General features: G+C 34.7%; 1 protein-coding gene across 9 annotated transcripts in view; it reads right to left on the reverse strand.

Moving 5' to 3' along the window:
• The window catches only part of raskol (Ras GTPase-activating protein raskol), a 192,299-nt gene that overhangs the window by 59,678 nt on the left and 110,923 nt on the right, over positions 1-21,698 (reverse strand). Inside the window, exon 1 of one of the 9 annotated variants that reach the window (XM_090175857.1) lies at positions 510-738. The exons of the other annotated variants lie outside the window; for them this stretch is intronic. Coding sequence (XP_090031983.1) covers positions 510-564 — 55 coding nt within the window. The 5' untranslated portion in view covers positions 565-738. Of the gene's footprint in view, positions 1-509; positions 739-21,698 lie in introns of those variants that run through there. 9 annotated transcript variants of the gene reach the window in all.

Genomic DNA, 21,698 nt, shown 5'->3' on the forward strand with positions numbered 1-21,698 from the left:
TTCATAATGTTTTTTTTATGACTTACAGCCATCAGGACTCAATTAGGGTATATTTGAATAAATTCGCGTTTGAACAAAATGTCGAGAAAGTAAGTCTACACGTACTTTGAAAATTCTATAAAAGTGTTAAAAAAATTCGGAATTATAAATATTTCCTCTGCAAGTTTTTTGTCCAAAAATAAATTTCACTATATTTGTCACATAGGACATCTAATAATTAATCTATTTTTCTTCTTGTAAATAGTTAATATATAATAATAGTAATTGTTTAACGTCCCTTTAAAATACATAGAATTTAATCAATAATTTAATGTAATTAAAACCAATTTGTTTTACTTAAAATATTTACTGTTATCACAACATCTTAAGCCTTGGTCATGAATGTTTCCAACGGAAGAAACTGGATTTACGATTTCGAATATATAAGTTGCGTTCGCATTATATTGCTGATTAAATTTATATTTATTTAAAATCGATGTTTCTAAATATGAAATAAAATAAAAACTAACCTGTAGGTGTAGTTTGAAACGAGAACGACCTTTGAAGTATCAACTTTCGAAACATTGTTGTTGACCAATTACAGTGGACCGATATCCAACAAAGAATACACACAACGGTACACAATTTTCGCGTCAACCAAAACACCAACAACACGAAGACGAAACATTCCACTTCATATTCCGAGTTGTGAATGGCGCTGGGCAAATGATCGCGGGTAGACGCGTGTTTCTTCGGGGGGTTCAATCGCTCCTAACCACCCCGTACCTTAGCTGAAAACCGAATTTGACCTATAACGACCCCCAGGGGTTGCGCGTGCCAACGCAACAAAAACGCGAAACGTAAAAGATACTGGAGAATAAATTTTCTGGAAGGAACGAATTTGGAGAGATGCTCTGTCTAACCGCACTCCGCTATTATTATTATGGTGATATTTGCGAAAGAGAGATGCTGAGAAAAACGCGTACGATTCCAGCGAAGGAAATTTGGCGACTGAATAGTTAAGTTGGCCTTCGAGAATTCCGGTTTGCGATACTAATTCTAACAACGCTACTCGGCTACTAAAGCTCTAAAGGGTTCCCGAAATTTTATCGGGGAAAAAAGTATTCCAAGATAAGGATGTATATTTTGGAAAATGAAGTAACGGTGTAAAGGTGTGATTCGGGTTGGGAATAATAGCCCAGGAGAAATTGGACGAATTTTGGAACCTGATTGAAGAGAGGATTACGCGGAGGAAAGTTTGAAAATTGAAAATTCCGCGGGCCAGTGCCAAAAGAACTATATTTTTAAATGGTGTCCGTGTTTTTCTGGAGTATTAAACGTTATCGATTGATACTGATAACGCTATATGGCAAAGAGAAGTGTTTGAGCTTGGTAAACTAGAAGATAAAAGTTGATTGAATTCCCGCGACGTACATTGATAATGGAATGATTTATTTATAACGTTATCGTCTACCTGTAGCAGTCTGGGCTACTCTATAAGTTGAGTTACGTTCACTAATAACTGTCAAAGTTAAGTCCAACCGAGATCATGTATCGCAATGACGTTAAAAAGCCAAAATGGGATTATTGCTTTTGACGTTCTAATTCCAACAGGTTTAACTCGAAGAATGCAACTTAAATATCTTCACGTTGTTTCCTCAAGGCAGTAAACAAATATTTGCTCATTCAAAATACTTAAACATATTTAAAAAATGTGGCAACACCCTTATATGGATGCCAAGTGTACCAATTAACTTAGATTATAACTAATTGGAATTCGCATTAAATAACCGAATATCAGTATCTGTTTATTATTTTCGATTATCATGTTGTTAGTTAAACGAACATATCATATTAATGGTAAATTTAACTCTGTTTTGAATCAGTTTGTAAGAAATACTGTTATTAAACTAATATTATTTAGAAATATTGGAATCAACAAAAATCAGCGTTAGTGTAATTTCGCGACATTACAAAAATTAAAAACCTTTCTTTAAAAATATTATTTAAAAAAATGTAAGGGGGGAAACTTGTACGATTGATTGATTTGATAATTTCTAAAAAAAACGATTGATTTTCAATATTTTCCAGATTTTTCTTAATAGACGATTTACTTTATTTTTCTAAATAAAACGATAATTTGATTTTTCTTTTAAAAACATCTAATTTCATTTTAAAAAGAACCGATTTGATTTTCTTAGAACATTAAAAAACCACTGATTTGATTTTTCTTAAAAACATTCTAAAAACAACTAATTTGATTTTTCTCAAAGATATTCTAAAAACAACTGATTGAATTTTTCTTAAAAACATTCTCAAAACAACTGATTGAATTTTTTGAACATTCTAAAAACAACTTATTTCAATAATTTAAAAAAATACTAATTTCATCGTTCAAAAACATATGCTGATTACATTATTCTTAAAAATTTACTGATTTCATTATTCTTAAAAATTTACTGATTTCATCGTTCTAAAAAATTCACTGATTTCATCGTTCTAAATTTTTTTACTGATTTCATTATTTAAGAAAAATACTGATTTCATTGTTCTAAAAAAGTTATTGATTTCCTTATTTTTTAAAGAATAAAGAAAATGTAAGCCCTAAGAAACACTTGCAGGAAAAATACCATTAACGAATTAATGTTAACTAACGCCCTGTTAAATAGGTTCGGGTCGGTCTTTATCACAATCTATTTTTCCATTGGAAACTGGATAAGGTTAGACTTTAGCGATCTTAATTGGGCAACAGCCTAGATAACTAAGACAAGTGTAATAAATCAAAATGACAAAGTAATCCCCCAGCGGAGCTAAATTCGTCCCACATTTTTGTTCCTTTTCTTTCCAACTTTAAAACTAGGAAAAGGATTAAAATTTCAAACCATGTTTTAAATTAAAAGAATAGCTCTATAGCCAGAGGAGTAATTATTGAGAATTTTGTGAAAGGTTTTCTATAAAGAGGGTGTTTGAAGTTTCCCTGTTAAATTATTAACATGGACGTTCCCACTGAGTTACGAGAAAAGCTTTTAAACTTCCCCTTTCTACAACGAATTGCTTTGTCATAATAAATTTCTTCGCCGAAAGAGGGCAGTGAAGTATGCCAATGCCAAAGGCGATTATCATCCCGGTCTCATCTTTCGCATCGACGAGTTCGCCGTTTTTAATTTTCACTTTTTTTTCTCAGTTGATCGTCTTTCAATAAGTTTGACTAGAGGGTCTAGTTCGCACACGCCCACGTTTTTCACACTAGGGACGCCTAATAGAAACTGTGGCGCCATCTAGGTCAAACTTGTTGAACTAGTTTGCTATTTAAGGACAAAAATGTCTAAAATCGTTTTAATTAATTGTACTATTGATTATTATTTGTAGTTAGTTTAAACCTACTTAATGTAGTTAAAATAAATTTTTCTGAAAAACGAACTAAATTTCTAAAATACGTTTTTATAAATACACTAAATATTTTAATTGCAGAAATTCAAGTCATTGATTTAAAAAAATGAATATTGAACAAGTTGGCGGTACAATCTCATATCCTAGTTATATATAAATATTTACTTTAGTTACTAGCCTACGGTAAATTCTTGACAAAGCAGACGAAATTTTGTAATTACACTACTACTATTTTATTTGCTGCACCACTATTTAGCAGACCGCGAGCTTTTTCTAGTTCAGCAATAAATCTAGGGATGGCGCCACGTGTTCAGCTGTCACGCGCTAGTCGTCATGACATGGTGGAAAATAGTTATTTGCGTTGCTAAGCGTCCATCGAAAAGCAAGCCTACACTTTGACTAATGGATGTTCAGTTACATTTCAAACAACCTTGTCATCGAACCATATTAGACCAATCTTAACAGTTTAAATAACCTACAATAAACAATATATATCAGGTCATCCCCATTCTGCCAGTCAAGCCAGCCAGCCGAAGGGCATCAGACTATTAATATTCGAAACCTCCCCGCAATAACCTAAAAATAAAACCCATTCAAAATATCGGCATATTTTATATGATTGTTGAAAGGAGTGAACGAAAATGAAGACAGATTAAATTGCTAAACATTACATTGTTTACGCGAGTGGCCAACAAATAAGCAATGTTAGCTTAAAGTACCACCTGACGCCAGCGCTGTCGTGGAGACTTTTGGCAACTTATCTACTCAAAACAAAACTACGTAATAAATCTTCAAATGCTTATAGCTGATCACGTACCACAAGAGTAGATATATTTCAAACCTCTGCCACCAGAGGACGCGCGCTACGCCTTTTTAACATTGAGTGTGCCGTCCCTTATTTATTAGTCTAAGCTAATGACACCAGGTGGCGTCCATATAACAAAAACGTAGCGCTTACTGTTGATTGCAGTTCTCGGTCTTCTCAATAGATGGCGAGACTGCGGGGAGCCGCGGATTACAGAGGCCTAATATTAGAGTCGCTATCTGCTAAAAACAACGTAAAATAATAATATCGAGATAGTGAAGGCGCTATAGCTCTTCCTTATCGAGGTTTCGCGAAGGGAGGCTAAACAACACACTATTTTGGTGGCTGAAGGGACGGAAGTAGCGAGAAAATTTAAGACTTCCGTTAGTCAAATAGACAACTGGCCACTGACTGCGGCGCCGGCAAAGAATAAGACCACTGCGCGGCGGTGGTGGAGGAGTACACTCTTTTTTCTGAACGCCGGATATCCGCCTTTTAAAAGAAACCGATCCGCCGTGAATCAGGGGCAGCTGCTCAGATAAATATTGGAAAAAAGTCTTGTGTTTTTCGGCTTCCTTTTCATCGAATTAATTTTGTGTTTACATCCTTTTCGCTAAAAGTGTATTAAAATAACAGTATAGCTTTTTCGTATTATGTTTAATATTAAATGCAGGGCCCCCACTCAAATCTTCAATTTTTTTATAGGAACAATAGGATTATATTTCTAAAAATATAGGACTTTATAGGACTATTTTTTCAAATTATAGGATTTTATAGGACTATATATGATATTTTATTTACTAACTTTATGCATTTGAAATACAAAATCTATGTTTAGTGAAATAAATCTTTGATTTTCACTTGAAAAATAGAAACTATTGAACCATTTTATCACGAAAATATACTAGTAGCTAACCATGTTAACAATAGCAAAAGTATAGACTAGAATGACTTGGTATAGGAATTTATCCTATAGCTAAATCTAGCAATTTAACTGAGTGGCTGGATTTGAAATTGGCAAAATATCAAAATTATAGGATTTTATAGGACGTTTTTGGGGATTTTGCTAAAAGTATAGGATGTTATAGGACATTTTTGAAAATATAGGATTTTATAGGAATTATAGGACCTCTGGGGGCCCTGATTAAATGACATCAAAACTATATAATATAAATATTGGTGTCCTCATAAGTGACGTAATAAAATCAGTATGACAATTAGAAAATTAATTCATTTATATTTTTCCTAAGTTAATACGCAATTAAGGTTTATTTTGGCACAGAGCACCCTGGTGTCTAAATACGTCCAGGGCGATATATACTACTACCAAGGATGGTTGCAGGTCCAATTAAGAGCTCGGCGAAAGTGTCAATGTCAAAAAGGTTCGATAATAAAATTATCATTAAAACAATAGGAAGTGTCATACTATATAGATATTATGTTACTTATACCTTCGTGCGTAGTTTAAATTTATGGTTATAAAAAATAATATTTGGATGTTACTTGTCATAACAAAGGGACCTAAGCTGACGTTACAGGTCACAGAGGTCACGATATAATATGACGTGAAAGTACCATTCTCATGATTAAATTAAATTATGATTAAGATGATTATATCTCAATTTAGTCGATTCAATCGTGATTAAACAGATTAGATTGTGATTAAACAGATTAGACCGTGATTAAACGGATTAAATCGTAATTAAACAGATTAGATCGTAATTAAACAGATTAGATCGTGATTAAAACAGATTAAATCGTAATTAAACCGATTATATCGTGATTAAAACAGATTAAATCGTAATTAAACCGATTATATCGTGATTAAAACAGATTAGATCGTGATTAAATTAAGATTAGAAATATTAAATCAAGACTAAAGAAGACTAAAAAAGAGTAAATCAAGATTAAAAATATTACATCGCGATTTAAAGATTAAATCGTTATTAAATTCGATTAAAAATTTAATCACGATTAACACGATTTAATACATTTAATCGGATTAAATCCGATTAAGTATGGACCCGAAAGAGGAGTGATCTGCCCTCGATCCTTGTAATTTTAACTCACGTAAATAAATTAGAAATAAATATTTATAAAAACTATTACAGACTAAAATATGGCTCATAAATAAGTAAATAACTTTATATTTTAGTAAATATTTTATATTTATACGCCGTAAATTATGAGGTTTGGTGAGAAAACAACCTCGAACCTGCAAAAGTGTATTTCTTAATTTATAGGACTTTCTGACAATAATAAACTTAGAAATCATAGTAATTTAACGCCGCGTAGGCTGTCGGAAGGTTTATTATGTCTTTGCATCGTTTAGCGTACGTTTCCTTTATAGAAAATGGGAGCTTCGCATTATATTTACAGTCTGACGACCCCACGCGGCAATTCCCCTCAACGACGCTAAAATATATTAAAACGATTCCCGAGTTTGTCGTGCGCAGGGGGTACGCGGTACCCTCACGTGGCAGGGGGCCCCGCCGCTAGAGTAACAGCTGCATTAGGGGCGCCGAACCATTTGGGAGGGAATTTAACATAACATGTTTTTAAACTTATATCCGAATCTGTACATGCGAGGGAGACCGCGTCGACAGCCTAAAACAGTCCCAAATTGGTTTTGGCGTCAATGTAAGCGAAAAAAACATTACCTAACAGCCTAGTCAGTAAATATATTATTCTGACTATACCCCCACTTCATATTTGCGTTAAATTGTCAGGTTTTCGTCAATTCCCACTTTCCATATGTGGTCAAATAAATATTTGACAATAAAGTATATACATAAGTTTATTATCACAGTTTTACAGAAGTGTGTCAGGGATCTAGCACGTGTTAATTGTTTACTTAGTGCCATTTTTAAAATCAGACTATGCTCGAGCAGGGAGCCGAAGCGCGTGATAATCGGTTTAAAGTTGCGTATTTTTCTCGTTAGAGGCGCTTTAATTTTTGGGTATGACGTCAATTGTACGCCTCTACGCTCAGTTATGAGTCGTTATTTCGACTAATTAACGAACTTATGGAACATAATTAATTATAGACTTATGGAAAATAATTAATTATAGACTTATGGAAAATAATTAATTATAGACTTATGGAAAATAATTAATTATAGACTTATGGAAAATAATTAATTATAGACTTATGGAAAATAATTAATTATAGACTTATGGAAAATAATTAGAATTATAGACTTATGGAAAATAATTAATTATAGACTTATGGAAAATAATTAATTATAGACTTATGGAAAATAATTAATTATAGACTTATGGAAAATAATTAATTATAGACTTATGGAAAATAATTAATTATAGACTTATGGAACATAATTAAATATAGACTTATGGAAACACAGACCTTTGATTTGATGAAAATTTTAATATTCTGAATAGTCAGAATAAGTACCATAATACTCTGGCAACTAAATCATTCAAAATTTAACTATTTGCTTTTGGGTCACCCAACATAAAGATAATTCTAATATATTACCTGCATTTTCACAATTCAAAGAGTACTGTGAAATAATAATAAAATTGGCTTATGTTGTTGTAAAGCACTTATAATATATCATAAAAATGCGTTAACAGTTTTTTTATTGCAATCGATAATACACCGATAGTTAACTTTTTACATTTAATAAACAATCTTGTTTAAAATTAAATATTTCATTATTTTGAATTATTTCTAAGTAAAGAAATTAATACTGCTACTGACAAGGAGAGTACCCGAGATGTTTATTGCCGATTTTGTTCAAAGTCGGGCGTAATGTAGACCTATATGAGATATGAAATTTCCCAAAAGGAGAAGTGGCACTACATATTCGATTTGCTATGGCAACCGAAAATGTATTTGATCACTTAAAACCAAAATATCTCCATTTAAAAAAGCATGGGATTTTCTCGGTTTCACAGGGTCCTAGCTACGAAAATTTTAAAAACATTGAAAATCATGAAATGTGTAATTTGGACCACATTTAGGTAAATTTGTAACAAATTTTTGGTAAAATAAGGGAAAAATCTTATTTTGGTTGTAAGTGATCATTTTCTGTTGCCATGGCAAATGGAATGAGAAGTGCAACGTCTCCTTTTGGGAAATTTGATATCTCATATAGGTCTACATTACGGCCGACTTTGAACAAAATCGGCAATAAACACCTCGGGTACTCTCCTTGTAAGTATATAGTACTGCAAACTAGAGCATTGCGCAGATTTAATTTCGGTTGGCATTTGGCGAAAAACACCCGGCGGCGTTAATTGTTGTCGGCGGCGCGGCGGCGGCTTAAAAGAGCTACCCCCCCCCCCCCCCTTTAAAATTAAAAAAAAATACTAAATGTTTTTGAAAGAAACAAAAATTAAGTTACGTAGGAAAACTCAAAAAATTTCGGCGGCGAGGACAAAATTTATCGGCGGCGGCGGTTCGGCGCTAGGCTCTACTGCCAACCTGTCCATCGACCAATAGCTACATCGACTTTCTGGTAAAGATACGTAAAAAACGTAACCGGTAACTACAGCCGAGTGTTAATGCAAAAGTGTGGTACTAAGAATTGAAAAATCGAGAGAAAATCTGTTTCACCCAACAGATGGCGTCTAAGCTGTTTTCCCCCAAATATTCCGAATCGACACGTGCCATGCCGGATAACAGATTAACAGTCTAGGTATAAAGTGCGGTAGCCAACTTTCTCAATAAATAAAATTTGGTAACAAGCGCAGTTAGATAGAGCTCGCTTGGTACAAAAACCATTAAATAAAGTCTCGCGTGTGCCTTTGAGATACAAGCGGGAACGAAGCTAATATATCGATCACAGCGCCCTCCAACGGCTAAAAAAAACTTTGGACAAATCACTCAATCAATCTTGATTAAAGTTTATTTGGAAGCCAGGAAATAGTACCAGTCTTCGGACAACCATAAAAAATGCAGCGAAATGAATTAGTCTTATCGCACCCGAAAAAAATCCGTATTAACTTAATATCGATGACATTATCAAATAACAGTAACTATGGCAACGTCAAAGAAACATAAATGGGACTCTTCCAATGATATACTTTGGAGGGGGGTCGGAGGGGGTCTTTCTAAGTGCCTGAAGACTCCCTCTATCGGCAGGAATTGGCACCTAAGAAATCGATACGAGTCTCTAAGGAATAATTATACTAACGCGAAATATTTATAATAATTGCTTGAGGGAGGAAACCCAGAAAATAGCTTCGCATAGCGGTATTTAATAGTTACGGGTCATTAAATTTCAGTAGAAACGTTTACACGCTAAATGAGAAGCCGACCTTAAGGATATAATAGACCAAAAATAGGTCATTTCCAGTTATTAGGCTTTCATTTATAAGTTATTAATTTCAAGGAGTTAAAGGAAAAAATGGATCGATTTCGACAAGCATTTCAATCAAAATAGATCAATTTATGCATAACAAACACAAAGTTGAATGTCCTCAAATTAGAAAAACCATTCTTTTAGGGTTTATGGTAAAATTGCAAGCAGGGGAATCGATTTTTAAAGGATTGTTGATTTTAATTTGAGAAAGCTTCACAATAAATATTCTAAAAATAGTTACGGGTATAAATTATTATTATACGTATAATTTTGTACAATTTATTAGACGAAATACACTTAATTTTATAATATTTATATTACGAAATATACGCCAAATTAAAATCTAATTCTTTTACGAAATTTACGCCAAATTTTTTTCTAATTCTATAACGAAATTTACGCCAAATTTTATTCTAATTCTATTACGAAATTTACGCCAAATTTTATTCTACTTCTATTACGAAATTTACGCCAAATTTTATTCTATTTTTTTTCGAAATTGACGTAAAATTCCCTACTAATTCTATTAGTAAATTTACGTAAAATTTCATTCTAATTTTTTTCGAAATTGACGTAAAATTCCCTACTAATTCTATTAGTAAATTTACGTAAAATTTTATACTAATTCTATTACTAAATAAACGTAAAATTTAATTCTAATTCTATTACGAAATTTACGTAAAATTTCATTCTAATTCTATTATGAAATTTACGTAAAATTTCATTCTAATTCTATTACGAAATTTACATAAAATTTATACTAATTCTATTATGAAATTTACGTCAAATTTTATTATATTTCTATTACGAAATTTATGTAAAATTTCATACTATTTATATTATTAAATGTACGAAAAATTTTGAAATATTGAATGACGTCATACGCTATGACAAACTTAATAAAGGGTGTTTTTTCAACCAAAAAACGAAACAGGATATAATTAAGGACGTACAATTTTACAAGTTAGATGGTACTTGAATTTTAAGAATCCAAGTTGGCAAACAATCCAGAAGTCAATAAATCATTTAAGGGGCTTTTGCCTCGGACACTAATGAATCAGTTTTAAGTTCATCAAGAACCCGTGGGAAATGAAGTCGTTCGTCCCGAATAGATGAAACAAAGCGCTACAAAACTCATTATAGACAGACTGTACCCACTCTCGTGCCCTTAAGGGCGCAATGGGCGACTTATAAACAGCAATCTAAGGGGAGTGGGGGGGGGGGCAGGGGCCCGTAGTCGGGGTTTAGGGACTGTCGAGAACGGGAAAGCAAATTGAATTACCTTTGCAGAGTCGTTTGTGTTTGACGATGGTGAATCTAGCGTAGCGGTAAGGATAGAGTCTCTCAGAGACTGGGCATCTGCAAGATTTATAGAGTCGGGCGCGACTGTAATGAGAATTGTCATCCCACGAGGCGTACAGATGAGCGTCCGGGACCACGTGGACGCTGCCGCCCAGCTTCAGAGACGGGGTCCAACAATGAGACAACACTCGAGCCACGCGTCCCTTCAGTGATTTCCCGCTGAACGCCGCTTTGCCCGCGTTCCAATCGCTCACCGCGGCCATATCGGTCAGCTCTCCTTCGATCGGACGCCCGTTAATACCTCAACTCCACGGCCAGCATAATAATACGCGGGAGAGAACGCCTAGGACGTAATTGATTTAGCCCGTTATAATGGATTCTCCTTCGAAGCTCGAAAGTTTTAGCTTCCCTCGATTGTCGAAGATTCAAAACTATTCCCGCGTGGCACCGATTTTCCAGCGGCCGCGTCGAGAATAGTTCGCGAACGAGGGAGAGCTTTCTTGGAGTTATTAGATTTTTGAAGGGTATTAAAGCGTTTGACGCGTTCGTTCGACGCCCCCTCTCGCGACAACACCTCGCGAAAGTCGCGAATAATCCCGCGAAGTTCGACTTCAATTAGCGAAGGTAACTTAGACCAACATTGTTCTCGATTATCAAACCGGCCAAAGGCTTATGCACTACCGTATAAAAGACAGAATTCGAAGGAAATTGGGTTTGCGAGGAAAAGTCCAATTTAAGAAATTAATAAATATTCCAATGAAAAACATTTACCCGAAACTTCTTCCTGAATAAAGTTATAAACAGTAGTTTCTAAGGACCGACTCCAACACGTGAACTATCGTAAATAGAGACGCTTGTCCAGCCGTACGACGATAAAATAATCGCGCATCCGTTTTCCTCAAAAGCGAAAAAAAAAACGCGTCACGAATCAATAGTCCTAGTACTTTCTCCCGCGCAATTTACGAGAAAATCATTTTCGATGAGTACACTATGACGGGAAAAGGCTTAGCAATGCGAAACAGAATCGAGAAGTGAGGGGGTGGCGGGGGAGTAAATCCACGCCGAAACTTCACGTGCGCTCCTGACGACTCGTGCAAAGTTTTTGCGTCCTTTTTCGGAAGCCCCCTAGCTTCCGAAAAGATCCGATAGGGGGCGGACGCGTAGCGTGTTTTTTTCTTCTCCTCTCTCTTTTTAACGTCCAGCTTTTTACGCGGGGGTTCAGCGGGAGCGTTCGGAAATATATTTAAAAGACGAAAAAGACCCCTAGAAGAAAAGTGGGGTAAAAAATGGCGAAGAAAGTAAAACCAACCGTGTGGAAAATACGAGAAGGTTCCTTAACATTGTTTTCCAGAATATTAACCAAAGAACTCTCCTTTGTTTTAGCGGGGAACTGAGATAAAATTCATTTTTACCTGCCTTTGGCAAATGGCGGGCTATGAAACTGGCGTTCACATTACGCGGTTTCTCGTTGGGTTCATTACCGTATTATTATTCTCTCGCGGCGTTATAATAAACCCCTATTTCGAAGACAATTCCTTGGAACATTTTTGGACTTATTTTCTTTTTTATTAGTAGGGCATTCCTATAATGGCCGGGTTTCTATTAAATTAAAAGCAAGGTGAACGCCGCTATGTTGATGAAAAGATGGAGGTCGAGAGGAAGCTAAAACAATGGGAAGAATTATCTACCCATACTCCTCTACTCGGCTAATTCCACGTAATGAAGGACGGATCGTTGGGTTTTATTTATAGAAATTTTAATATAGTGAAGTGCAAACGCGTGTTCGCGAAAAGTTGTTTGGGGGAAAGCTGAGGAATTTGAATATTATAAAATTGATTTATACCCTAAGTAACATAATAATGATAAGTATGACGAGATAAATTTGTATTAAAATAAAAGCTAACTTTTAATATTGGGGTGTAAGTCTTTATCAGAAAACCAGAATATTAAAAAAAATTGCTCTCATTTTAATCAATTTTTTCCTTATTTTAAAAAATATAAATAATATGTGGCGTTTAGTTTATTATTATTTCACAGTACTCTTTTTTTAGCTGGTAATCCATTTAATAAACAAAATAAATATACATTTAAAAGTTAGGCGTCTACGATACTAATGCCATCTTCAGGCATTTTGTGATTTGTATTTTTATTATAATAATAAGCTAGGCCAAGAACTAATTTACGCGTAAATTAGTTCTTGGCTAGGCTAATACTCCGAGGCATTATAGTACAACAAAAGTGGTTTGGAAATCTTTATTGGGATAAATATTTTTTTTCGTTTTTAGTAAAAAAAAAATTAGAATAAAGTTAAATATTATTTTCAACCAACCTTGAATATGGTTTCCTCCTTATTGTATTTTTAAACGTTTAATTTATCTAAATATGTAGCAGCTTGAATCTGCGTTTTATGTGATTGTTTGTTCTGCTAAAATCGTTAGTTCCGAGTGAGGCCACCAGATGGCGGATAACTTAGGTACCACCGTAAATAACATAATTGCATTAGGTATTACAATTAGCAAAATTTATCACCGAATGGATTTTCACAGTTATTGCCCCATCAAAGTTTAGTTCAGCATAGAGCCCCTAGTGTTTAAATATGTCCAAGGTGAAATATACTACTCCCAGCTATGTTGCAAGTTCAAGTCGTAATAAATGCCGAAAAAAAATTTTGCTAAGAAAATAAGCGTTAAATAAGTGAGAAGTGTCAAACCTACAGTTGGTACGTTACTTATGTTACCAACTTCATATAGGGTGTTTATTATCGAAATAAATTTCCTTTGATTCTGACATAGGGAGTCATTATACTAGACTTACGTTAACACTCGTCCTTGAAAATACGGCAATAAAAAAATTTAAAATATCCAAAAACAAAGTACAGGGTTGTCACAAAATTTCTAGATTCATATTCCCTGACAGGGTTGCCACAGCTTTTTCACAATCAAATTCCCTGACTTTTCCAGGTTTTCTCTGACCATCTCCGGAGATTTCCCCTGATTTATTTTGTGCCAAGATTTTTTATTTTTAAACCTATATTTTAGTAAAAGTTTCCTATTTGCAACTGAAATTAAATTCCCTGGCATTTCCCTGATTTTAGGACTAATTTTTAAAATTCCCTGACTTTTCCCTGATTTTTTACCTATATTCCAATTCCCTGACTTTTCCAGGAATTCCAGGTTTTCCAGGTACGGTGGCAACCCTGCCTGACCATTTTAAGAGATTTTCTCAGACTTTTTAAGGCGAAATTGTTTTTTATATTTTACTTTTATCAGAAATTAATAAATTAAAATGGACTTATATTTCAGTAAAAAGGTTATTGCAATGTTGAAAAAATTAGCCAAACTTTCAAGAAAATTAATGATAATCATAAAATTTGTCATAGATCTAGAGTAAAATTACGTTCAAAAAGTGTCAAGATAAAATGGAATTCCCTGAATTTTTACAAATTCTTAAAATTCCCTGGCATTTCCCTGAATTTTTACAAATTCTTAAAATTCCCTGGCATTTCCATGAATTTTTACAAATTCTTAAAATTCCCTGGCATTTCCATGAATTTTTACAAATTCTTAAAATTCTCTGACATTTAACCGAATTTTTACAAATTCTTAAAATTCCCTGACGTTTCCCTGGCGTGTGGAAACCCTGAAGTAATAAAAAAAAACTATTTTCCGATGGTCAAAGCCCGGATTATAAATATCCGTCGAAAAAAACCCGAAAAGGATGCTGGGTTGGAAATGACGTCGACCGCTGTGGGTACAAGCATTATTCTCTTCTTTGGGCAAATATAAATAGGCGTAATAACAGCCGAGCCGGGCTGCGAAAGGGGGAACAATGAAAGAAGTTTTGTGAACCGAAAGAAAGAACACCGCCCTCTCTCGGATATTCTAGGAACTAAAAACGAGGATAATATGACAAAAACTTATCCCGTCTCCCGACTCCCTCTGCCGAGCACAAAAGAAGGAGAAAAAAGCTTATAACTCAAGTTTGCAATTTAAAGCGTTTTCGAAAAGGGTCCGTTCTCATTTTTATGGCGTGTCACGGAATTCAAATTAAAATATACGAAAAGGAATCGCCTACGTCCGATTTCGCCGCCCTCATACCTGCAGCTAGGTTTCATTCGGGAGAATACGCATTAGCTTGCTCTTGTTTATTATTCACGCATGAGGTTACTCTTACTTTATTAGTTGGGAACTCTAAATTGGAATCATTTAGCGTACTAAACAAGTAATTGTTATTTTCATTTAACTACTTAATGATGCTGCAATTTAAATATAATTATATTAACAATGAATTTATCTTAAATTAAATAATGCGAGTCATAAGTTGCTTGAAGACTTGGCCCTCTAACCTCTATTTACCTCGAGATTAATAAAAACAATTAAATTTATTTTGGCCTATAATTTCTATATTAGGTTTCTTTAATAGTAACACCATAAGTTCATAATTATTTTTTATATAAGTGTGCCAGTTTCCCTATCTTTCGCGTAGTAAATTTTACTAAGAATTGCTCGCATATTTGATCGACATCGGACTAAATCATTAGGCTTAATAAGTGTTTTTTGTCTCGTCTATTTGACAAAACCAGGAATCCATACCTCTACTTGGAATACTTATCGCGGCAGATTTTCGTCTCGATGTGGCTGACGGTTTTTTGACGACACTATGTTAACTTAACAAACAACTACGTGAAAGGGGATTTTTTTATCTTGTAGGCGGGGCCAAAGCCGTCAGAGTGATCTTACCATACGCGATATGGCAGGATAAGCATTCCAAGTAGAGGTATGGATTCCTGGTAGAATTGAATTCAATTTATTTTGGCCTATAATTTCGATTATAGGTTTTTTTAATAGTAACACCATAAGTTCATAATTATTTTTATATAAGTGTGCCAGTTTCCCTATCTTTCGCGCAGTAAAAGTTTACTTAGAACTAATCGCATATTTGGTCAACATCAGACTAAATCATTAGGCTTAATAAGTGTTCTTTGACAAAACTTAAGTAAATGGTTCTTTCTGGGCCTAAATAATTCCAAATGGCCAACATTAAAATATTTAATTTCTGATAAGCCTAGATTAAAATTAAAGTTATAATTTATAACCTGCCAGGGTTGTTCAAAATTCAAAATACTTTCTCCATAACTCAAAATCTAAAATGTAAAATGAAAAATACTCTCTCCATAACTCAAAATGCAAAATACAAAATTAATTTTGAAAATTGGTTTTTCTGAATGCAAAATGTAAAACGGTTTTTGTAGCTCAAAATAAAAATATAAAATGCAAAATGTTTTTCCAAAGGTACTCTTACTGTTTACTTTTAAATTCCTATATTTTAATTATTAATAATGAATCAATAGTTAATTAATAATTAATTAATTGAAGTGGTGGCACTGTACGAATGTTCGTCTGCTTCTGAGTAAGGGACTAGCTGAGTATCGCCATCTATGATTGCTTGGGAGTAAATAGCAGACGAACTTTCTCTACTAGAGCTGCGATGATGGTATAACTTTTTTGAAAAGCATTTCCACATACCAAACCCACAAAATGCAAAATGTAAAATGCCAAATAGTTTCCTAGAAAATGGTATTTTGCATTTTGCATTTTCAAAATTCATTTTGAACAACCTTGTAACCTGCATTGCAACCGGTAAAAGAAATATTAACTAATTAAAGTAAAATAAAAATAAAAATAAAATATCATGAATTCTACTAGTATTTATTAGAGTCTTGGATCATTACTATGTTGACACGGGGGAGGGGAAAACTCGACCATGATCGCCACGTATCGTCCTAACATTCTCCCTATCTATAAATAAATACATTCTTGGCAATATATTATGTTTCTGAGCTCTCTCTAACGGTAATCAATGGAAAACTACCGGTATCGGCGGCAAAGCACTTATGGAGACGAAAATAGTTGCGGTTCTTAGACGTCCTATATACGTCTACTTCGTTCAAAAATCGATGGGGAATGCCTTTCGCGTCACCAACAAACGGAAATCAAGACGAGAGTAGATTTCACCAAGTTGATAACACGTGCCAAGTTGAAGGCTTTGCGAACAGAAAAACACGAATCCGCTGCCAAATCTCTCGTATAGGTACAGCCTGATAAAATCTACCATCGAGGAAGACACTAGTAGACAGGGAGGTGTATAATACCCCTGTTCACGCGGAAGACACGAGCCTATGGCGTGGAGTAATTGGGCGTAAGAGGGTGAAACCGATTCTGTTGGCATAAAAATTTCCTTCTTCAGCGAAATCCAAACTGAGCTGAAGGTATTTAATCGCCCCTAAAGCGGCTCGAAGCGCTGCAGAGTCGAGGAACTGACTTGACCCTCTGAGCAGTCCCGCTTAAATCCGCTCCAATGGAGAAAGAAAGGATTGGAACCAAAGGGAATATACCTAACCTTTTTCCTAAGAGAATTTCAGTGTTGGATTCTCTGTGCGGAACTAGCCCAAATGTGCGGTTTCTTCAAACAAACCTTTGAGAATTCTATAAAAGAATCCTTAAATTATTGAGGATGATAAAATTAGCGAATAAGTAGATTATTCCTAAGGCTGGACGAATAGCATTTTTACCCTATTGAGACGAATATCGAATACCCAATAAATTTCTAATCGAATACCGAGACGGATAGTAGTTTTTGAACCAAATAAAGAATAGTTAGGCTTAGTACAAATATTACCTTATCGAATATTCATCGAATAATAGGCCCAAATATTCGTCGAATACTATACCGAATATTCGCCGAATACTATACCGAATATTGACCCAAATATTTGTCGAATAACAGATCTAATAGTCTAAATATTAAAAAAACAATTAATATCTAGATGGTAGAATTGTATCAGTTTAAAGTACCATTGAGCATCCAAAAATAAAAAATACATTTTATTTTAAAATATCACTAGAGTACAAATCTTTGGTACTACAATATTAAAGTATATATCGGTATTAAATAAGAAAATCACATTTTAACTTTTTAGGGTAATTTTTTTTTCGCCGAATATCTTCCGAATATTCGCCGAATATCTTCCGAATATTCGCCGAATATCTTCCGAATATTCGCCGAATATCTTCCGAATATTCGCCGAATATCTTCCGAATATTCGCCGAATATCTTCCGAATATTCGCCGAATATCTTCCCGAATATTTGCCGAATATCTTGCCGAATATTTAACGAATATTCGCCGAATATTTAACGAATATTCGCCGAATATTTAACGAATATTCGCCGACTATTTAACGAATAATAATTACCGAATAATACAAATGCTATTCGATATTCGATCAAATACCAAAAAAGGCGTGAAGCGAATATCGAGACTGTTATTCGTCTCGATATTCAATCGAATTATTCGGTTAATTCGGTTATTCGCCCAGCCTTTATTCCATTATGAAAAGGGATAATAAAGCTAAACCCTAAACAAATTTCAAGAAATTTAAAAACTTACTAATAGCTCGTATACCGATAGGTCTTCGAGCAAACAAAATGACGCGATACTCGGACCAAATAGGTCTTCGAGTGAAAAACTAAATTAAATTAAATAAAATAGCCAGAATTTCCAACGGTAGACCGGTTTCGTCCTATTTGGGACTCGTCAGTACCGTTAAATTATTGATTTTGGAATAATTTTTTGTAATTTCCTGCTTAAAAATTATACTAAAAGTCACCAACAGATGGTGTCTAAAGACAACGGCCTGCGGAAAGTCAAACACTTAGTACTAAAATGCTAAGAGAGCTCGCGCTCTTGGTCACGTGCCTTCCTCGGTGTCTGCTAGGTGTCGATTCCGTATTTTATGTTAGGCTTAGATGCCCCGAAATTTATCTAGACCTTTATATAAATTTCTTATATCTATGGATAAAAGACTTAAACAATCCGAGATTACCTTTGATTTGTACACCTGATTAATTAAGTGACTACTACCTCAGTTTTACAAATAAAAATTATGTGGCTACATTAAACGTATTTAAGAAATGTTTGGGCGGTTTTTTAAAGCTAAAGAATTTGGAAAATCAGGCTGAAAGAACAAGCTGGAAAATAGGAGACGAAATGTCTTCGGGATTCGAATCGAATTACCTCAAAACGGGGTCGCAGAAAATCGGCTGACACTCAAAATTAAGGAGCTCGAATGAGATTCGATTTCCATTAGTGATTAATAGGGCGATATTAAATCTTGAGTCTCTATTTTACGGAGGTCACGAGGACAATGCGCCGAAACTGAACCTTCGTTTACCGTGAGGCCATCCGGACCAGAGCGATTTGGAAAGAGTCAAGGCGCCGTCTAACGGCGAAATAATGACAAAGTATCGTTGAAAACTGGCGCGTTATTTCGCCTTAGTTGCATTTTACGAATTGCTAAGGTAATATTGAATAGTGGGGGGGGGGGGGGGGAGGAGGAGGATGTTCGCTGAAGTGTCGTACGCGATTTGTTGTGAGAAATGGCAATATTAATTTCGACGTATTATAATTTCTAGAGGAGGGCAGTTTAATTACCCCATTTAATCCCCGAAAATTTGCGATAATTAAGGTAATCAAACAATGGATGATTGATGTCTGGTTTTCCAAAATCCAGACCGCCTTTAAGCCATTAAATAAGGGACTAGTTTAAGGTTGATAATTTGCAAAATGACAAAAAGATAATCCTCGATTATTTTTCTAAGTACGTGTAAGACAGAATAAGATATTAAGTGTGTATAGGTCATAAATATATTAAGAGTTTATAGGCCCTAAATATAAGTGCTAATAGGCCCTAAATAATATTAAGTGCTAATAGGCCTTAAATATATTAAGTGTTTATAGGCCTTAAATATATTAAGTGCTAATAGGCTTTAAATATATTAAGGGTTTATAATATTTTATAAGATATTAAGTGTTTATAGGACTAAGATATTAAGTGTTAATAGGACTGATAGATTAAGTGTTTATAGGACTAAGATATTAAGTGTTAATAGGACTGATAGATTAAGTGTTTATAGGACTAAGATATTAAGTGTTTTTTGGACTAAGATATTAAGTGTTTAGAGTAGTGCTAGATTATTTGATACACGATATTAAGCAAATTAATTCGGATATATCCAAGTTACAAATTGAAATTGAAATCATGTCGCATTTCTCGTGTATGCCATTGATTTAAACTGTAAAAGTTCTAAAATGCGAAGTGCGAACACAACCAAAGCGACACCCAAAAGTCTAATAAAAAGACGTGTACTATTTTATACTCATAAAAATAGAAATTATTTAAAAGATAATAAAAACTGTATGTCGCTCGTGTAACGGAAACACACTCGAGCAGCCACGCGCTCGAACACGGCCTGGGAAAAGTTGTTTCGAGGAAAAGGGATGGGGCCAGGGTCCCCTACGGCACACGACCGCAACCCATACTTAAATTACAGTAACCATAGTAACGCTTTTTGAGGGTGTCTGGGTTACCAAATTGTCGTTCCCGCGGCGTAGAGACAGGTTAAGTCTGCGCGGTGAAGCGGTATGGGGGAACCCAACGGAACCGTTAAAGCTTTGGTCCTTCGCGAAACACTATTATTGTTACAGGAAATCGCCTGTAGATGGAGTCTTTCTAGTAGATCTCACAACGAATTAAGGACGCATTCAATGGTGAAGTGTCTGTCGGAAATACGAACAATCATCTCTAAAAAATGGGTGGAGCATGGAATGGGACGTCACTAATGGAAATGTCTTTTTTTCTTTCAATATTATAATAGCAGTCTATGAATATGGTTTCAAATTTCCTTCACGGTTTATTAACTTCGATCTACTAAAGCAAGAATTAATATATAGGTTAGCGGAGAATATGCAGCCGCAACTATAGCATCTGTTTTCATGATTTCATGAAAAGATTCTCCGCCTACACCGAGAGATGCGGCTTGCGTTCTTACTGTAGTGTCTTCCCCCTTGGCAGAGGGGCGTGGTTTATCTACCGGGAATCAAGAGGCGAACTGCCTGCTCTGTTAACTCTACAACGTTGTTGACAATATTAATTTTGGAAACTAATATGACTAGCTATAAGTTATTTAAGTTTCAGCATATTGATTTAAGGCTGATTAAAAAACGTCTAGTTACATAGTTTAAAAATGCATATAAATTAGGGTTGCCAAGAACAAGCCAGATCGGTTTAAAGCACCCTGGTTTAAACCAGTTTTAACCACCGAAAAAATCCATGCATAAATCCACTTTTTTATTAAAAAAATTGAGAAATGAATTAGAAATATTGAAAAACTAAAACTTAACCTTCACTTTTTGTCGTAAGTAATGAGAGCTAGATATGAGCAATTAGGGGATCTTAAAATTCATTTTGTGCGTGAAAATACGCCGCCATGTTAGCGTATAAAAGCAGGTAAATAACTCTGCTACACCTCACAATGTAAAGGTACTGTCACCTAGGAGCAACAAACACAACACCCCGCACAAGGAGAACGCAACCCGTCAAAAGTCGTGGATTTTCTTGTGTACATTTTTCATTGGCTAGACGCTTTAGCGCCGGCTGCCGTCGGAAGGGGAAAATTCGGAAATTGTCTTCCCCCCGCCCGTAAAACGTTTAACGTAAAGGCTCGTGACGCTTGTCCAATGAAATTCGTACACAACCCTTCGTTAGCGTGTTTAACGGCTAGCTGCATTCTCCTTGTGTTTGTTGCTCCTAGCTGTCACGCTCAAAAACGTGATTTTGAAATCGGGCAATTTGAGCATTTTCGAAGTAATGAGGGCTAGATATAAGCAATTTGAGCATTTTTCTATTAATGGTTTTAACCGGTTTAACCATACTGGATTTTTAAATTAAAAAAGCCGGTTTTTTTGACAACCCTGATATAAATAACTCGTAATTATGCTCAATCTAATGATAACTTTCTTTGAAATCAAATTATGTGTTTATTTTTAATTGAT

Source organism: Leiobunum rupestre, chromosome 5, assembly GCF_980474605.1.
Source record: "Leiobunum rupestre chromosome 5, qqLeiRupe1.1.hap1, whole genome shotgun sequence".
NCBI classification, from domain to species: Eukaryota; Metazoa; Arthropoda; class Arachnida; order Opiliones; family Sclerosomatidae; genus Leiobunum; species Leiobunum rupestre.